We start from the raw sequence: 15,742 nt of genomic DNA on the forward strand, positions 1-15,742 counted from the left end.
CTGCAATACTCTTGCCTTTGAGTTCATGATTAGTCAACAATTTGTTCTGCTTTATACCTTAACTATTTTTTTAGCCACCAGGTTTCAGATGTTACCAGGATGCCAACTTGATTTCCCTGGGCAGACAACACCACCAATATGTCCTAGAACTCTTCCTCCCCAGAGGCCTGCCCCACTAGGAAAAGAGAGAGAGGCTGGGAGCATGAACTGACCTGCCAATGCCCATGTTTAACGGGGAAGCAATCACAGAAGCCAGACGTTCCATCTTCTGCACCCCATAATGACCCTGGGTCCATACTCCCAGAGGGATAAAGAATTAGAAAACTTTCAAGGTAGGGGGATGAGATACAGAGTTCTGGAGGTGGGAATTGTGTGGAAATGTACCCCTCTCATCCTATGGTCTTATAAATATTTCCATTTTACAAATAAATAAAAAATTTTAAAAGAAAAAATAAAGGAAAGAAGGAAGGAAGGCCTAAAGCTGAGGTTGTAATGCTGTATTAACAATGAAATATCTGGAACAACTGTTTACTAATTTAAAATATTTCTAGATGAAAAATATAGAAAGATTTTCTAACTTTTTAAAAGACAATTATCAAAATCAAATTATATGAATTGGTATTTAATACAATAGTTATCCTAATAACAAATAGAACTCTAGACATACATAATCTTCATACTCAGAAAAGGTAAATTAAAACAATAATTAGACCACTTATTAGTTAGATTCCTTCTCATCTAAACACTGAAGAACATTTATTTTACTGTCATTTTTTCTTTAATTTTTTAATCGGGAGGTGAATGGTTTTTGGCACATGGGTACAATTTCTCATCTCATCAAGATAGGTCTGCAAAACATTCTCACCCCCAAATTAGATCCATCATCATGTACCAAGATCTGAAAAGCCCCTCTTTTCCCTACACCCCAACCGTCTCTTTGAAGCTCCTTCCCTAGACTTCTTTGGAATCAGTTATCACCAAACATGTTCTACAAGAAGCTTTAAAAGGGCTTCTATAAACAACAACTGTAAAAAAAAAAAAAAAAAAGTCATACTTTAGAACACTCAAGGCAAGTTTAGAATAATAGCACTGAAATATCTTAAATCCATATTATCAATAAATGTCGGTGGCCCAAATTCATCCATTAAAAGGCACAGAGTAGGAAGATGAATCAGTAAACACAACTCAACTTTATGTTGTCTGCAGAAATCCCACTTAATTCAATAGGACAAAACAGAATCAAAGTAAAAGATAGAAAACCATCATACAAACTAACGGACCACAGAAAAGGGCAGGAACAGCTATTCTCATATCTGACAAAACAGACTTTACTATCATTTTTAAAGATATATGGTCCTACTCCCTAACTTGAGAAGCATGTGAACTATTTTCAATAATATATTATGGAAATATAAGAAAAGCATATATTTATATCTGTAGATATTCACTTTATCATGGTTTAGTGTTTTTTTTTTTAAGAAAAGAGCAGAAGGACAAAAATAAATGCTTCTCTATATTCAAACAGTGGATTCCAGTTAGCTTGTTGATGTCACGGGATTTCAGCTGTCAGCAAGAATAAATAAGAAATGTTTCTATTTACCTTAGGATACTATAATACAATGATAAGTAGGGGAAAAGCTTGTTATATAAAACCATAAATGAAAACTACTCAATTGGTTGTGCTTAAGTGATCATACAACTAGTCTTTAACTTTCATTTTTAGAAGGTTGTATAGTAAATAAGGCAAAGGGGGAAAATGTTAGTGGGAAAGTTTCAAGAGGTTGAAAACTACAAAGTTCATTAAAAATGAAGTCTATCAGTAAAAGAATTGGAAAGTATTTAATTTTGAGATAGGACTATATGCCACTTTTCTTAGGTTCCTGAAAATATATAAAATCAATCTTAATTTAACATCTAAATTAAAATCTACAAAATTCAATAAGGAGTAATTTAAAGAGACTTTGACACATTTATTTGTAATTCTTTGTATTAAGATCTATAAGCAATTCAAAATACATTAATGTGAAATCTGACATTGATCCAACCAAGAACTTAACTCAGAGAAGTCTACAATAGATCCTGTAGTTATTCAAGCTGACAGCATAGAGTAAAAGCAAAGATTAATCAAACTGAGCACATTGGAAATGTCTCATAAAGATCTGGGCTACGAGGGTTGGAGGTGATTAAGCACGTAACCCAAGTGAATATTTTTCTAGATGCATTAGGGTGAAAGAACTTGAAGTCGCTTCCTTTTTTATGAGTAAAATTTGATTGTCCTCCCTTAGCTATCTGAGGACAAAAGAGCAGGCACACTTACTCTACGGAGGGACTATGACTACACTACTTTTCTTCCATCTTTGTGATTTAGCTTTGTTGAGACCATGTACCCAGGGTCTAGAAATCAAGAACATGGACCTTATTCCTGGCATTCTAAGTTAGAGTTTGTTCTGTGGGTAGAATCGCTGTGTAAATATCTCTGGTAGAAAAAAAAAGCCTAGATATCAAAGTCTACCAACATTGGATTCCTAGGCAAAAGTGTTCTGAGAAATGTGACTAAGCAGACAAACAAAGAGAATACCTAGAATATTTGAGCCCCAATGTGAGGTACCATTATGAAGTAATTAAGAGATCATTATTAGCTAAGTTTATTTAGCTAACATGTCTTAAATATTAAGTAAGCATGGCAAAAGCAAAGGCAATCGGTTTGTTGGGTGTAGTAGTGCTCTTGTTGTCCTATACTTAGAAGTGGGCTTCTTTAGCCAGACCTTCAACCTTCTGCATCCCACAATGATCTTGGGTCCATACTCCCAGAAGGTTAAAGAATAGGAAAGCTATCAGTGGAGGGGATGGTATACGAAGGTCTGATGGTAGGAACTGTGTGAAGCTGTACCCCTCTTATCCTATGGTTTTGTCAATGTTCCCTTTTTATAAATAAAGAGTTTAAAAAGAAGAAGTAGTAGACTTCTTTGAGTAAGTTTCTTTTGTTTTTGGATGCACCTAGAGTAAGTGAGGCTTCTATGCTGATTTACTAGGCTGATGGGAAATACAGGCATCAGTTCTTATTAAAAACTGTACACAACAAAAGGAATGTGTTCATATCAGATGCCTGGTGAAACAGGTTAATTCTCTATATAAGATGCTAGCAAGTGAAAGAGGGAAAACAAACTACCTTCTAGATAGGAGAGACAAGAACAAAGATGCAGAAGTCAGTCCTTCACGCTTTGGGTGCAGTAGATGATTACTATAATAAAGAGGAATTGTACAGAGCATATATAGAGTTAGAAGAGCAAGCATGTTAATGATAGCACATTTTTAGGTGAAGTACTGAAAAAAACTAATGTTAAAGGAGATTGTTGGAGCAGTGAGAGGGAAGAGTGCCACGTCTGTACTTGCCTGCACTTAACCTCAAGCATAATGGTTTTTCCTAGTGATCTTTCTTTGACATGAGGTATTACAACCTGAGGCCTTATTTATCCCCTTGATCCCTGTTTCTGTACAGTCAAAGTCCATTTGTCTTTGTTTTTCATATAAGACATTCTTATGAATAATTAAACCCAATAAGTAAGGAATATATAACTCCAAACCCAGTAAGTAAGAAATGTAAGGCCTGGAGAAATTGAATGTTCTGGTATAAATAATGTGTGGAAAGCACTTGGCATAGAATCTAGCAGAGTTCTCACATGAAGTATAATGCCAACTTCTTACAGAGAAGTAATGTAACTACATTAATGTAAGTAATGTAACAAAATTTCAAAAGTTTGTACAGGTAACAAAATGGAATTCAAATTCAGGACTTCATCATAACAAAGATAAGTGTTCTTAGCCGTGGATTTAAGACTTGAAAGACTATAAGTTTGATGATGCAGATTTAAAACTGGGGGCCAGGTGGTGGCACACCTGGTTAAGCACACACATTACTGTGCAAAATGACCCAGGTTCAAGCCCCTGGTCCCCACCTGCAGAGGGAAAGATTTACAAGTGGTGAAGCAGGGCTGCAGGTGTCACTCTATCTCTTTCCTCTCTATCCCTCCCCTCTCAATTTCTCTCTGTCTCTATCCAATAATAAAAATGAAAAAAAAATTTTAAATTAACAGCTGAATATCCATTAAACTAGGAAGTGCTGAGTAATTCAAAATGTTGCACTGTTGCACATTACTATGTGCAAGGACAAGGTTCAAGCCCCCAGACCCCACTTGCACAGGGGAAGCTTCACAAGCTGTGACCAGTGCTGCAAATATTTCTCTTTCTCCAATCCTATCTCCTCTTTTCCTCTCAGTTTCACTCTCAAAAACAAAAAATGAAAGAAAAAGAAGAATGGCACACCTAGTTAAGTACAAGGACTGGGCTTGGGGCCCCTGATCCCAACAGAAGGGGGGAGGAAAAACTGGCCCCCAGGAGCACTGGATTCATAGTGCTGGTACTGAACCCTAGTGATAACCCTGGTGGCATTAAAAAAAATGAAAGAAAGAAAGAAAGAGCAAGAGAAAGAAAAAAGAAAGAAAGAAAGAAAGAAACTGAAGGAAAGGAAGGAAAAAAATATTGCACTGTTACCAGATTATTGTACAAAGATGCCTTTATTTATCCAGTTACTGTTTGAGTAGAATTATTTGCTGCCCTGAGTTAAAATTCATGCATGATCTAATTTACTAGTGATCTTTCTTTAACATGGGTTTTTTTGTGACCTAAGACCTGATTGCTCTTCTCTTAACCCATACAAATTATATTCTACTCTTTTAGCTTAGTATCTTAGTATCTCACTACGATAATTAATACCAAAAAAAAACACTTTTCTTATTTGTTTATTTTTGCCTCCAGTGTTATTGCTGGAGCTTGGTGCCTGCACTACAAATCCACTGCTCCTGCGGTCATTTTTTCTTTTTCTTTTTCTTTTCTTTTGGATAGGACAGAGATAAATTGCAGCGGGAGGAGGTACAGAGGGAGAGAGAAAGACCCCTGCAGACCTGCTTCACCACTTATGAAGGCCCCCTCCACCCCCCGCAGGCAGCATGTGGGGAGCGGGGCTCCAATCTGGATCCTGGTCCTTGTGGCTTCGTTGGTACTATGTGCACTTAATCCCGTGCACCAACCACCACCACCCCCAAAATAAGGCACTTTTAACACTTATTTGAATTGAATGCATTACATGATTACCGTTAGACAGCAATTGAAAATTCATGCATGCTTAGAGCAGTTTTGCAAAATTGAAGCTTAGAATTTCTCTTCTTTCTACCTTAAGAATCTTATTTTCAGTCATGAACTTAGTTTTCTTTCTTATTTTTTTTTCTTCTTGTATGAAATACTTTGAAATTCTGGAAAAGTTAGGACTTTGTCTAACATACTCTCCATATTTTTTCACCAGAAAAAAAAAAAAAAACAGGTTCAAATGTTTCAACCTCCTGAGTTTTGCTACAACAGAAAACTTTCCTAAACCTCTCTGGGAAAAGTAATGTTTTTCAGGTTCTAGGATTTAATCTAGTGCTCTGTTCTCTGAATTTAGGTTTCTAAGTTCTATGTGTGTTCTTTTTAGAATCTGTGACACATTTTCCCCAGCTTAACTTTTTTGCTTTCTCAGGACTAATTATAACAAATGCTAAAGTACTATTTGATGCCAAGTGTAGTAAGTAAATGCATTGATCTTTATACTGTATTTAGTGCCTTTTTTTTGCTTACCAGTTCAGAAGCTGTTTCAATGAGATGAAATTGAAAACTATCTGAATGGTCAGAGTTTTTCTGAATTCATAGTTCCATAAGAAGGAAGCACCAGTAAGGCAAGTATACATTAACCTGAGGACTCCCTAATATAGTACCTGTCCGTAGTATGTAGTGTCCAGTAAGCGTGGAAAGTTCTTCAGTTCTCAGGAGGTAATTCTAACGGGAATTTTGTCAGCTGAGGGAATAAAGCTTCTCAAGAAATGACTATGTGGTAACTTAGACTTTTAGCATCACTGATAATGTGAATATGACAGATGAAATTAGACCCAAAGGGCAGTGGCAAAATTTTTTTTATGTTGGTGGTTTGCTTTCTTCTCTCTTCTGCTAAAAATGAGAGATTATTTTGTTTGCAACTTGCATTAACAAAATGAATAGACATTTCTAATATTATTTGTAGGACTTGTTTTTGATACTTTAGGATTTTTTTTACTTACTGAGGACTTTTTTATTGAGAGGATTAATGCATCCCAGCACAATCATTGGTATATAAGTACAATTTCATTATGCACTAAGACCTCACAGTTCTCTTACTCCCCTCACTCCCCCACTTTCTCCCAAGTCCATTACTTTGATGCACTGCATGGTACATCCTCTAGCTCCAATCAAGATGACTCAAAGGCAATGATCTCAGGGTTTTTTGTTTTATTTTGTTTTTAATTTTTTATTTATAAAAAGGAAACACTGACTAAATGATAAAATAAAAGGGGTACAACTCAACACAATTCCCACCACCAGACCTCCATATCCCATCCATTCCCTTGATAGCTTTCTTATTCTTTAACCCTCTGGGATTATGGACCCAAGGTCCTTGTGGGATGCAGAAGGTTGAAGGTCTGGCTTCTTTAATTGTTTCCCTGCTGAACATGGGCATTGGAAGGTCAATCCATACTCCCAGCCTGTCTTTCTCTTTCCCTATTGGGGCAGGGCTCTGGGGAAGCAGAGCTTCAGGAAACATTGGTGGGGCTGTCTGTCCAGGGAAGTCTGGTTGGCATCATGCTAGTATCTGGAACCTGGTAGTTGAAAAGAGAGTTAACATTCAAAGCCAAACAAATTGTTGACCAATCATGTACCTAAAGGCTGGAATAGTGCAGGTGTAGAGTTGGGGGGGGTCTCTGTTTTGTAGAAAGCTAGTAGGCATATTTTACTTATATTCCAAAGGGACTGTGGCTATACTAGTGTTTTCTTTTGTTTTGTTTTGTCTTTACCTGAGCCTGAAATATGATATACAGGTGCATCATAATTATTGTCTGGGAAGATGAGGTCATGACAGGCAGAAGGACCAGAAAGCTGGATCATGGAAGAGAGTAGCTCCCAAATATGGGAAAGGTGTATAAATATTGTTTATTGTAAACCGCATCGATTTGATGTAATCCGGAGCCCATATTCAGCTTAGGAGCCTATGTGACCTCTGCATCCCTGTAGATCTGAGCTCACATTCTGTGGTCATAAGTAAGACCTCCAGTCTGTTTCACTAACAAAAAGACTGTTGAAGGGAGGAGAAGACTCCTCTAAGACTCACCAAATGCAACTGAGTCTCCATTGCTATTGCCCTCAGAATCTGGAGCAGGGGCAGGGAGGCCCTATGCTGACACCAGGAGACAGAGAACTAACAAGGAAACTCAGGAGAAGATCTATTCCTTGGGGGCCTAGCAGTGGGGCTATGAGAGTCTCTTTTCATAACCACTGGATTATCTCTGCCCCACCCTGCTTTATCTCTTGGACAGGAGGCAGTGATTAAGCCAAGAAGCCTATTTATAATTTAAAAGCCCTCAGGCTCCCATAGTCTACAGGAAAGAAAAAGAACAAAAAGCTTTTAAGCCACTGAGCTCCAACTCAGGGATTAAAATACTATTGAAACAACTGTCAATCTCCACAACTGTGAACCCTTTTATTACCTAATTTAGATACAAGTCAACCCAGGCAAGAGTGATCAGTAATTTGAAAAGTAACAAGAGAGGGACATCATAACATACTATATAAAATGGTTAAACCAACAAAAAGAAATATTGGAGAAATGAACCAAGACAAGAGTCTAGCTAAAAGCCCCCCAAAGGTTGAAACACAAAGTAATGAGATCAAAAGCCAAACACTAGTTAAAGAAATAATCACAGGAGTGAGTAACGAATTTGAAAGAATTGTCATCAGAAATGTAGAAACAACAAATGAGACCCTGGAAGAAAACACTAGTTATCTCAAGGCTATTAGAGAGCTTAAAGCTGAAATAGCTGAGCTAAGAACACAACTAGCTGAACAAGATAAAACAGTATCAGAACAAGGTAAAAAAATAGAGGAACTCGGGGAGTCGGGCGGTAGTGCAGCGGGTTAAGCGCAGGTGGTGCAAAGCACAAGGACCGGCATAAGGATCCCGGTTCGAACCCCGGCTCCCCACCTGCAGGGGAGTCACTTCACAGGCGGTGAAGCAGGTCTGCAGGTGTCTATCTTTCTCTCCCCCTCTCTGTCTTCCCCTCCTCTCTCCGTTTCTCTCTGTCCTATCCAACAACGACAACAACAATAATAACTACAACAATAAAACAACAAGGGCAACAAAAGGGAATAAATAAATAAAATAAAATATTAAAAAAAAATTAAAAAAAAAAATAGAGGAACTCCAGAGAGAAAAGAATAAATGAGGCTGAAGACAGAATTAGCAAGATCAAGGGCAAATTAGAGACAACTAGTAAAGAAGTAAGAGATCTCAAAAAGAGATTAAGAGATGCTGAAAACAATAACAGAGACCTATGGGATAACTTCAGAAGAAATAATATATGCATTATTGGCTTACCAGAGGAAGAAAGAGAGGGAGAGGAAGAAAGCATTCTTCAGGACATAATAGCTGAGAACTTCTCTAATCTAGACAACATAAAAGACATAAAAGTTCAAGAAGCCCAAAGGGTCCCAAACAGAATTAACCCAGACTTAAAGACACCAAGGCACATCATCTTTAGAATGAAAAGGAATAAGGATAAAGAAAGGATCCTCAAGGCTGCAAGAGAAAAATAGTCACCTACAGAGGAAAATCCATTAGATTATCAGCAGACTTCTCCACACAAACACTACAGGCCAGAAGAGAATGGAAAGATATCTATCAAGTGCTCAATGAAAAAGGCTTTCAACCAGACTACTGTATCCTGCTAGACTGTCATCTGTCATTCAGACTAGATGGAGGCATGAAAACCTTCTCAGACAGGCAACAGTTGAAAGAATCAACTATCAACAAGCCTACCCTGAAAGAAGTTCTGAAAGGTCTCCTATAAACAGTTAGACCACCATAAATAGGCCATATATCAGAACACTCTAAAAATATACAAGAATGGCATGAAAATATCTTCAGTCTTTGATATCAACAAATGTCAATGGCCTGAATTCACCTATTAAAAGGCACAGAGTAGGAAGATGGGTCAGAAAACACAACCTAACAATATGCTGTCTACAGGAAACCCACCTAACTCAACAAGATAAACACAGACTGAAATTGAAAGGATGAAAAACTATCATACAAGCCCCCACAAAAAAAGGGCAGGAACAGTTACTCTCATATATGACACAATAGACTTTAAAATCAATAAAATTTAAAAAAATAGAGATGGACATTACTTAATACTCAGAGGATCAGTCAATCAAGAGAACTTAACAATTATTAACATCTATGCACCCAATGAGAAGCCATCTAAATACATCGACCATCTACTGAAAGCACTAAAGCAATATATTAACAGCAACACAGGCCTCTGGGGAAGCAGGGCTCCAGGACACATTGGTGTGGTTGTCTTCCCATTGAAGTCAGGTTGGCATCATGTTAGCATCTGGAACCTTGTAGCTGAAAAGGAGTTAAGATAGAAGGCAGAGCAAATTGTTGACTAATCATGAACCTAAAGGCAAGAATATTGTGGATGGAGATTTGGAGTCTCCATTTTGGAGAAAGCTAGTATGTCTATTTTAGGTATATTCCAAGGGGCCCGTGACCCAACTAGTTTTTGCCTATGCCTAATATACAATATGCAGGTGACCTAAGCTATTGTCTGCAGGTATGGTATCACAGTTGGAAAAAGGACCATAAAGCTAGATCAGGGAAGAGAGTAGCTCCCAAATATGGGGAAAGTAAATAAATATTATTAACTGTAAACCCCATCAATCTGATCTGGGGCCCATAGTCAGTACAGGAACCTATGTAACCTCTGCATCCCTGTAGGTCTGAACTCATATTCCGTGGTTGCAGCTAGAAAAATTCCAGGCTGCGCCAATTTCAGGACCCATCCTCCTCTGGTGATAGGCAGAGTATGCTATCCCTTTGGAGGATGAAACATTCACTACCATTGTTGATTCACATTGAGGGTAAGGTCCAAGAGGGGCTCACAGAGGGGTCCATTATGTTGTTTCTGATAGAAGTGACCAGGGACAGTGGTGAGAGGGACTTATTAGATGTCTAGGCCCATCATGTCTGTGTGGGAACCCCAGGACACCCTGACTAGAGCCCCAGGTGATGGGGTGGCCTGGTAGTGACTAAAGAGTCATCATTAAAGTATGCTTGTCTCTTGCCCTTATTCAGCTTTTGTAGTCCTTATTTTGTCTGACAAGGTTAGCTTTGGAGTGATTGAGGAACATGCAATAGAAGTAGGTGAAGAGGGTATCTAGGTCTAAGTAGAAACTATTTCATTAGGTACTTTATGATGTCTTTTTAGGTCTTTCTACTTGCTTGCTACATTAATTGACTCATGGCAAACTACTGTGCACTTTTGCTTTACGGTATACGTTTTTCCCCAACTCCTGGATATATGTACTTATGCCCCATCTTATGGACCCTGGTCTGTATCTAGGTTTTGGAGTTTGTTAAGAAGTGTACTACCCAAACTGAATTTAAGGAGTCCTATGAGCTAGGAAAGGTCTCACTAGAGTGATGATGCTAGTGGGTTCACATTCAATGCCTGACATCACTGGATGCAGTCCAAAGTGAAACATGCCGAGGTGGTACTGGTTGCATTGCTTCGGTTGGGATCAGCAGGTATGAATTGAGAGAAGCAAGCAAGAAAGTGAGCCCCACCCTAGAGGTTCCAGGAATGGGAGATATACAGTCTTTATAGAGAAAGAGGAAGGTTACTTCTGTCTCAGGGTTTAAGAAGGCAATTGATATTTATAGTTATAGCCAAATCATTTGGCAGTTGGGTTAACTTTGAACATTGTTAGCATTTGCTGTATAATACAAAAATAGAAACAGCCTGGGTATATAGATCAACCTGCCATGCCCATATCAAGCAGAGAAGCAATTACTAAAGCTAGAATTCCTACCTTTCCACCCCAAAAAATAATTTTGGTCTGTATTCCCAGAGAGAGAGAAATGTTAGGGGAAGATGGAATCATCTTCATGGGAAATTGGCTCTGAACCCTAATTCCATCAGGACCTGGAGTGAGAAAAGGAAAAAAGGAAAGATATTCAGAAGTAGTAATAGGGGTAGGTATGACTTGGGAAGAAAAAGAAAATAGGATCATAGAAAAAATGGACAAAAATATAGAGATAGATAGATAGATAGATAGACAAATAGTTATAAAGATAGTAGTCAACCCATTCTGTGACCTTAGAAGAACCTCTGCAGTTTCTAGTGGAGGGAATAGGGACATAGAACTCTGGTGGTGGGAACACTGTGAAATTGTATCCCTATTATTTTGTAAATAACTAATAGATAAATACACAATAAATAAATACTTTATTTAAAGTACACGATTATATACTTGGTGCACAGAACATAGAAAAGTACTTGTCTAATTTTCCATTTAGGAAATATTTTGCTATATAATTTTCTTCAGATGGGAAAGGAAGTTTACTGTTAGTGTGATAGCCTCATATTCTGTTCTTGCATTCAAATTATATAATGCTCCTGAAAGTGTTTTTTTCTAAATACATTGAATCTATTATCATTCACTCTCAAAATCTTTTAATGGATTTATAGTACCAATTAATAAAAAGGATCAAGTAGTTCTCATTCTCTAGTTTTTCCTTTCTATAAAATTCCTTTTATTCACTAACCTCCATCATAAATGTATATTTGTATATTTCTAGGATCTTTCTTACAATATAATATTTCAGCCTTTCTCAAAACTCTAAACAGCAAGGAACTTCCAGAGGCACAGCTATGAGTAAGCTATGAAACACTGAGCATTTCAGACCACTTTAGTGCTGTTAGAAAAAGCAGTCAAAAATCATCTGAAACCTACAAAATACAACTGGGATTTTTTTCAGAAATTCACTAACACACAGGTGAGCACAAACATGTGTGGCCAGTGGGTGGAAAAGGGGAGAGGAAAAGATTCTCGGAACTCAGGAAGCCATACTTGGGGAAGCAGCTTAGTATGTTGACCAAATATAGCATTCTGTTTCCTCATCGGAGCTCATCTTCAAGACCGCTGGATGTAAATCCAATGCTTGGCATAATCTAGATTTAGCTACTAGGTAATAGGGTAGAGAAGTGGGGGAGAGCCCAAATCTGTACATGATGACCAAGTGAGATCCCAGGGATCCAGGGCTGGTTCAATATATTGAAATCAATAAGTGTAATCCACCACATCAATAAAATAAAAACTAAAAACCGTGTGATCATGGAAAGTCACAAACTTTTTTATGCATAGACCATAGCCCTGAGCATATGTTCCTTCAATCTAAGCACTTAAGACTGCAAATTGGCTCCTAGGGATATACCCCAGGGACTCCATAACACCCAACCAAAAAGAAATGTGTACACATATGCTCATAGCAGCACAATTCATAATAGCTAAAACCTGGAAGCAACCCAGGTGCCCAAAAACAGATGAGTGGCTGAGAAAGTTGTGGTATATATACACAATGGAATACTACACAGCTATTAAGAACAATGAACCCACCTTCTCTGAACCATCTTGAATGGAGCTAGAAGGAATTATGTTAAGTGAGCTAAGTCAGAAAGAAAAGATGAGTATGGGATGATCCCACTCATTAACAGAAGTTGAGAAAGAATAACAGAAATGGAAACTAAATGCAGGATTTAACTAAATTTGGAGTAGGGCACCAAAATAACAACCCTGTGTTGAAGGTGAGGGTGGATGTTCAGCTTCATGGGGTGGGGGCAGAAATTTTATGCATATACAACTATTGTATTTACTGTTGACTGTAAAACATTAATCCCCCAATAAAGAAATTTTTTAAAAGATCTTAAATTACAAATACACAAATATTTTTGTATTTTTTTCTCTTTATTTGATGAAATAATTTTGGACATTTCTGGATTTCCAATTATGATTAGTGAGATGAGCCCTTATACATAATTTTATTGCATTTAAATGGCAACCTCAAAGAGAATTGAAACAGGATGAAAATATTTATTTTTGGGAGTCAGGCGGTAGCATAGCGGGCTAAGCGCAGGAGGCACAAAGTGCAAGGACCAGCGTAAGGATCCTGGTTCAGGCCCCCAACTCCCCACCTGCAGGGGGGTCACTTCACAAGCGGTGAAGCAGGTCTGCAGGTGTCTATCTTTCTCTTCCCCTCTCTGTCTTCCCCTCCTCTCTCCATTTCTTTCTGTCCCATCTAACAATGGCAACATCAATAACAACAACAATAACTACAACAACAATGAAAAACAACAAGAGCAACAAAAGCGAAAATAAATAAATATCTTTTTAAATTTTAAAAGAAAAGAAAATATTCTCATAATGTAACCAGCATCAAGAAATATAATGGCAATATTTGATAATCTTCTTATATGAGTATTTTTCAAGATGAACAAAATTATTAATACCAACTTCTTCAGGAATATATATGAGTTTTATACAGAAAAACTTCATTATTTCACTGTTGCCTAGAAGATCTGCTTAGAATGGATGTGTTGGTTCCTCAGTCTATTCATGGCTGTTTTCATCTCCTGATTCCTTAAAGTGTAAATTATGGGATTCAGTAAGGGTGTGATAACTGAGTAAAACACAGAAAGAAACTTATCCACTGAAAAGCCACTAAACGGCCAAGCATAGATGAAGATACATGGCCCAAAGAACAGGGTGACCACGGTAATGTGAGCAGACAGTGTAGATAAAGCTTTGGAAAGTCCACCAGAGGATCGATGTCTTACAGTTACTAGAATGACAGTGTAGGAAATGAGCAAGAGTAGGAAGCAGATGAAAGACAACAGTCCACTGTCAGCAATGACCAGCAACTCCAGAACATAGGTCTCAGTACAGGCAAGTTTTAGAACTAGAGGAAGGTCACAGAAAATATTATCTACTACATTGGGACCACAGAAGGGCAAGGGGATAGTAAAAACCATTTGACTCATGGTGTGCACAAAACCAACAGCCCATGACAGCAGCACAGAGCCAATGAGCACCCTCCGGTTCATGATGGTTGTGTAGTGAAGAGGCCTGCAAATAGCAATGTACCGGTCAACAGCCATGACTATGAGAAGAGTCATCTCACTCCCTCCTAGGAAGTGGAGGAAGAACATCTGAGCCATGCATCCCCACAAGGAAATAGTCTTCCTCTTCCTGAGAAAATCTGTGATCATCTTAGGAGTTGTGATTGTAGAAATAGACATATCGAGAAAAGAGAGATTTCCAAGGAGGAAGTACATTGGTGTAGAGTTGAGATGAGAATCAAAAGTAACTATAATCACAATGAGGAGATTTCCTGCCATAATTGCTGAGTAGGCCAAGAGAAATATGAAGAAAAAGAAAATTTCAAGTTTCCAATTGTTGCTGAGTCCTAACAACACAAACTCTGATATCATTGATCCATTTATTAGATCCATCCAGGCTATGAAGTTTTCAGAAAGTAATATGGAAAAACCGGTAATTTGACCTGTGGAATTTTTGAATGTTGAACATATAAAAATAGTGCCTGATACCTATAGAGAGAATATGGATATTTTTTTTAAATAATAAGCATGAATATAGGTGATGGTGACGTCACGTAACTGCATTTGTAGTCAGAAATGGAAATAAGTACGAAGTAAAAAAAAATTAACTTTACAAGCATAGACTGTTACCTCATAACTTTTGTTGTTTAGAACTTTCTCCTATTCCTTTTTCTTTTCATTCAGAACTTATTTTTATTTCAGATTGTATTAATAGTTATTTATTTAACCCAACTATCAAAAAGTCTATTTATTTATTTTCCAAGATGTAATTTAGTTTCTAATTATGTCCTCAATATTACCTAGGGAGATATAATTAATTTTATTTAACTTAACTTTGTAAGATTTAATTATATCTACTCTTTTAGTTCATGGACACAGGTTAAAAATCTATGTATGAAAAACAAAAGTCCTTCCTCATGAAAGCACACATAAATCTTGAACGTAAAATTTTATGTGACTCACATTATGAAAAATTTTGAACTAAAATTTAAGTAAAAATAATAGAACCAAAGTTGAACCAGACAATGTTTTGTTTCTCTGTAGCAGAAAGCTCATCTGTGATTGTATGTGTCATTTATGAATGGAAGTACCTAGCTCTTTCAGTGCATTCCATGTGTCTAAAGATGAAAACTTGTTCCGTTGCTTTTAGATATCTTTACTTGCAAGGTGACTAAAGTTATGGCATTCCTAATTCTAAAAACATTCAACAGCACATGTGGAAATGTGTGACAGTTATTTGATAGAATAAAAGCTGTATAATTTCTATTGTACTTGAATATTTTACTATTTCTTCTTATGAAAGTTTAAGTCATGTATGGATTAGATAATCACAGGTGATATTCAAATTAGCAGAAAAAAAGTGTTTGAAATGTGAAAAGGTTTTGCTGCTGAAATAACTATAAAAATAAGCAAGGTTGGAGCATGAATATACATAATAAATGAAAATAATAATAAAGCATGCACTTAATAGCAAAAGACTTTATTTTATAAATGCACAAATGGCTCTGATTACATATATTAACCCAGTTAAAATATTAAAACAATCCTTTTAGATGTAAATAAAGCAAGATTGGTGGGTTTAGAAAAAATAGCAAATATTTTCCTCGGGTTAGAAAGGACAAAAGCAAACACATGGGCAATACAGTTAGATAATTACCTTG

General features: G+C 37.1%; 1 protein-coding gene across 1 annotated transcript; it reads right to left on the minus strand.

Annotated features, from left to right (window-relative positions):
* Positions 1-13,532: 13,532 nt before the first annotated feature.
* On the minus strand, positions 13,533-14,477 carry LOC103127967 (olfactory receptor 4K13-like). Its single transcript, XM_007538847.2, has one exon. It carries the CDS (start codon positions 14,472-14,474, stop codon positions 13,533-13,535), a length of 942 nt encoding a protein of 313 aa, XP_007538909.1. The 5' UTR covers positions 14,475-14,477.
* Positions 14,478-15,742: the final 1,265 nt, after the last annotated feature.

The sequence above is a fragment of the Erinaceus europaeus genome, chromosome 16 (genome assembly GCF_950295315.1).
Source record: "Erinaceus europaeus chromosome 16, mEriEur2.1, whole genome shotgun sequence".
In the NCBI taxonomy this organism is placed as follows: Eukaryota; Metazoa; Chordata; class Mammalia; order Eulipotyphla; family Erinaceidae; genus Erinaceus; species Erinaceus europaeus.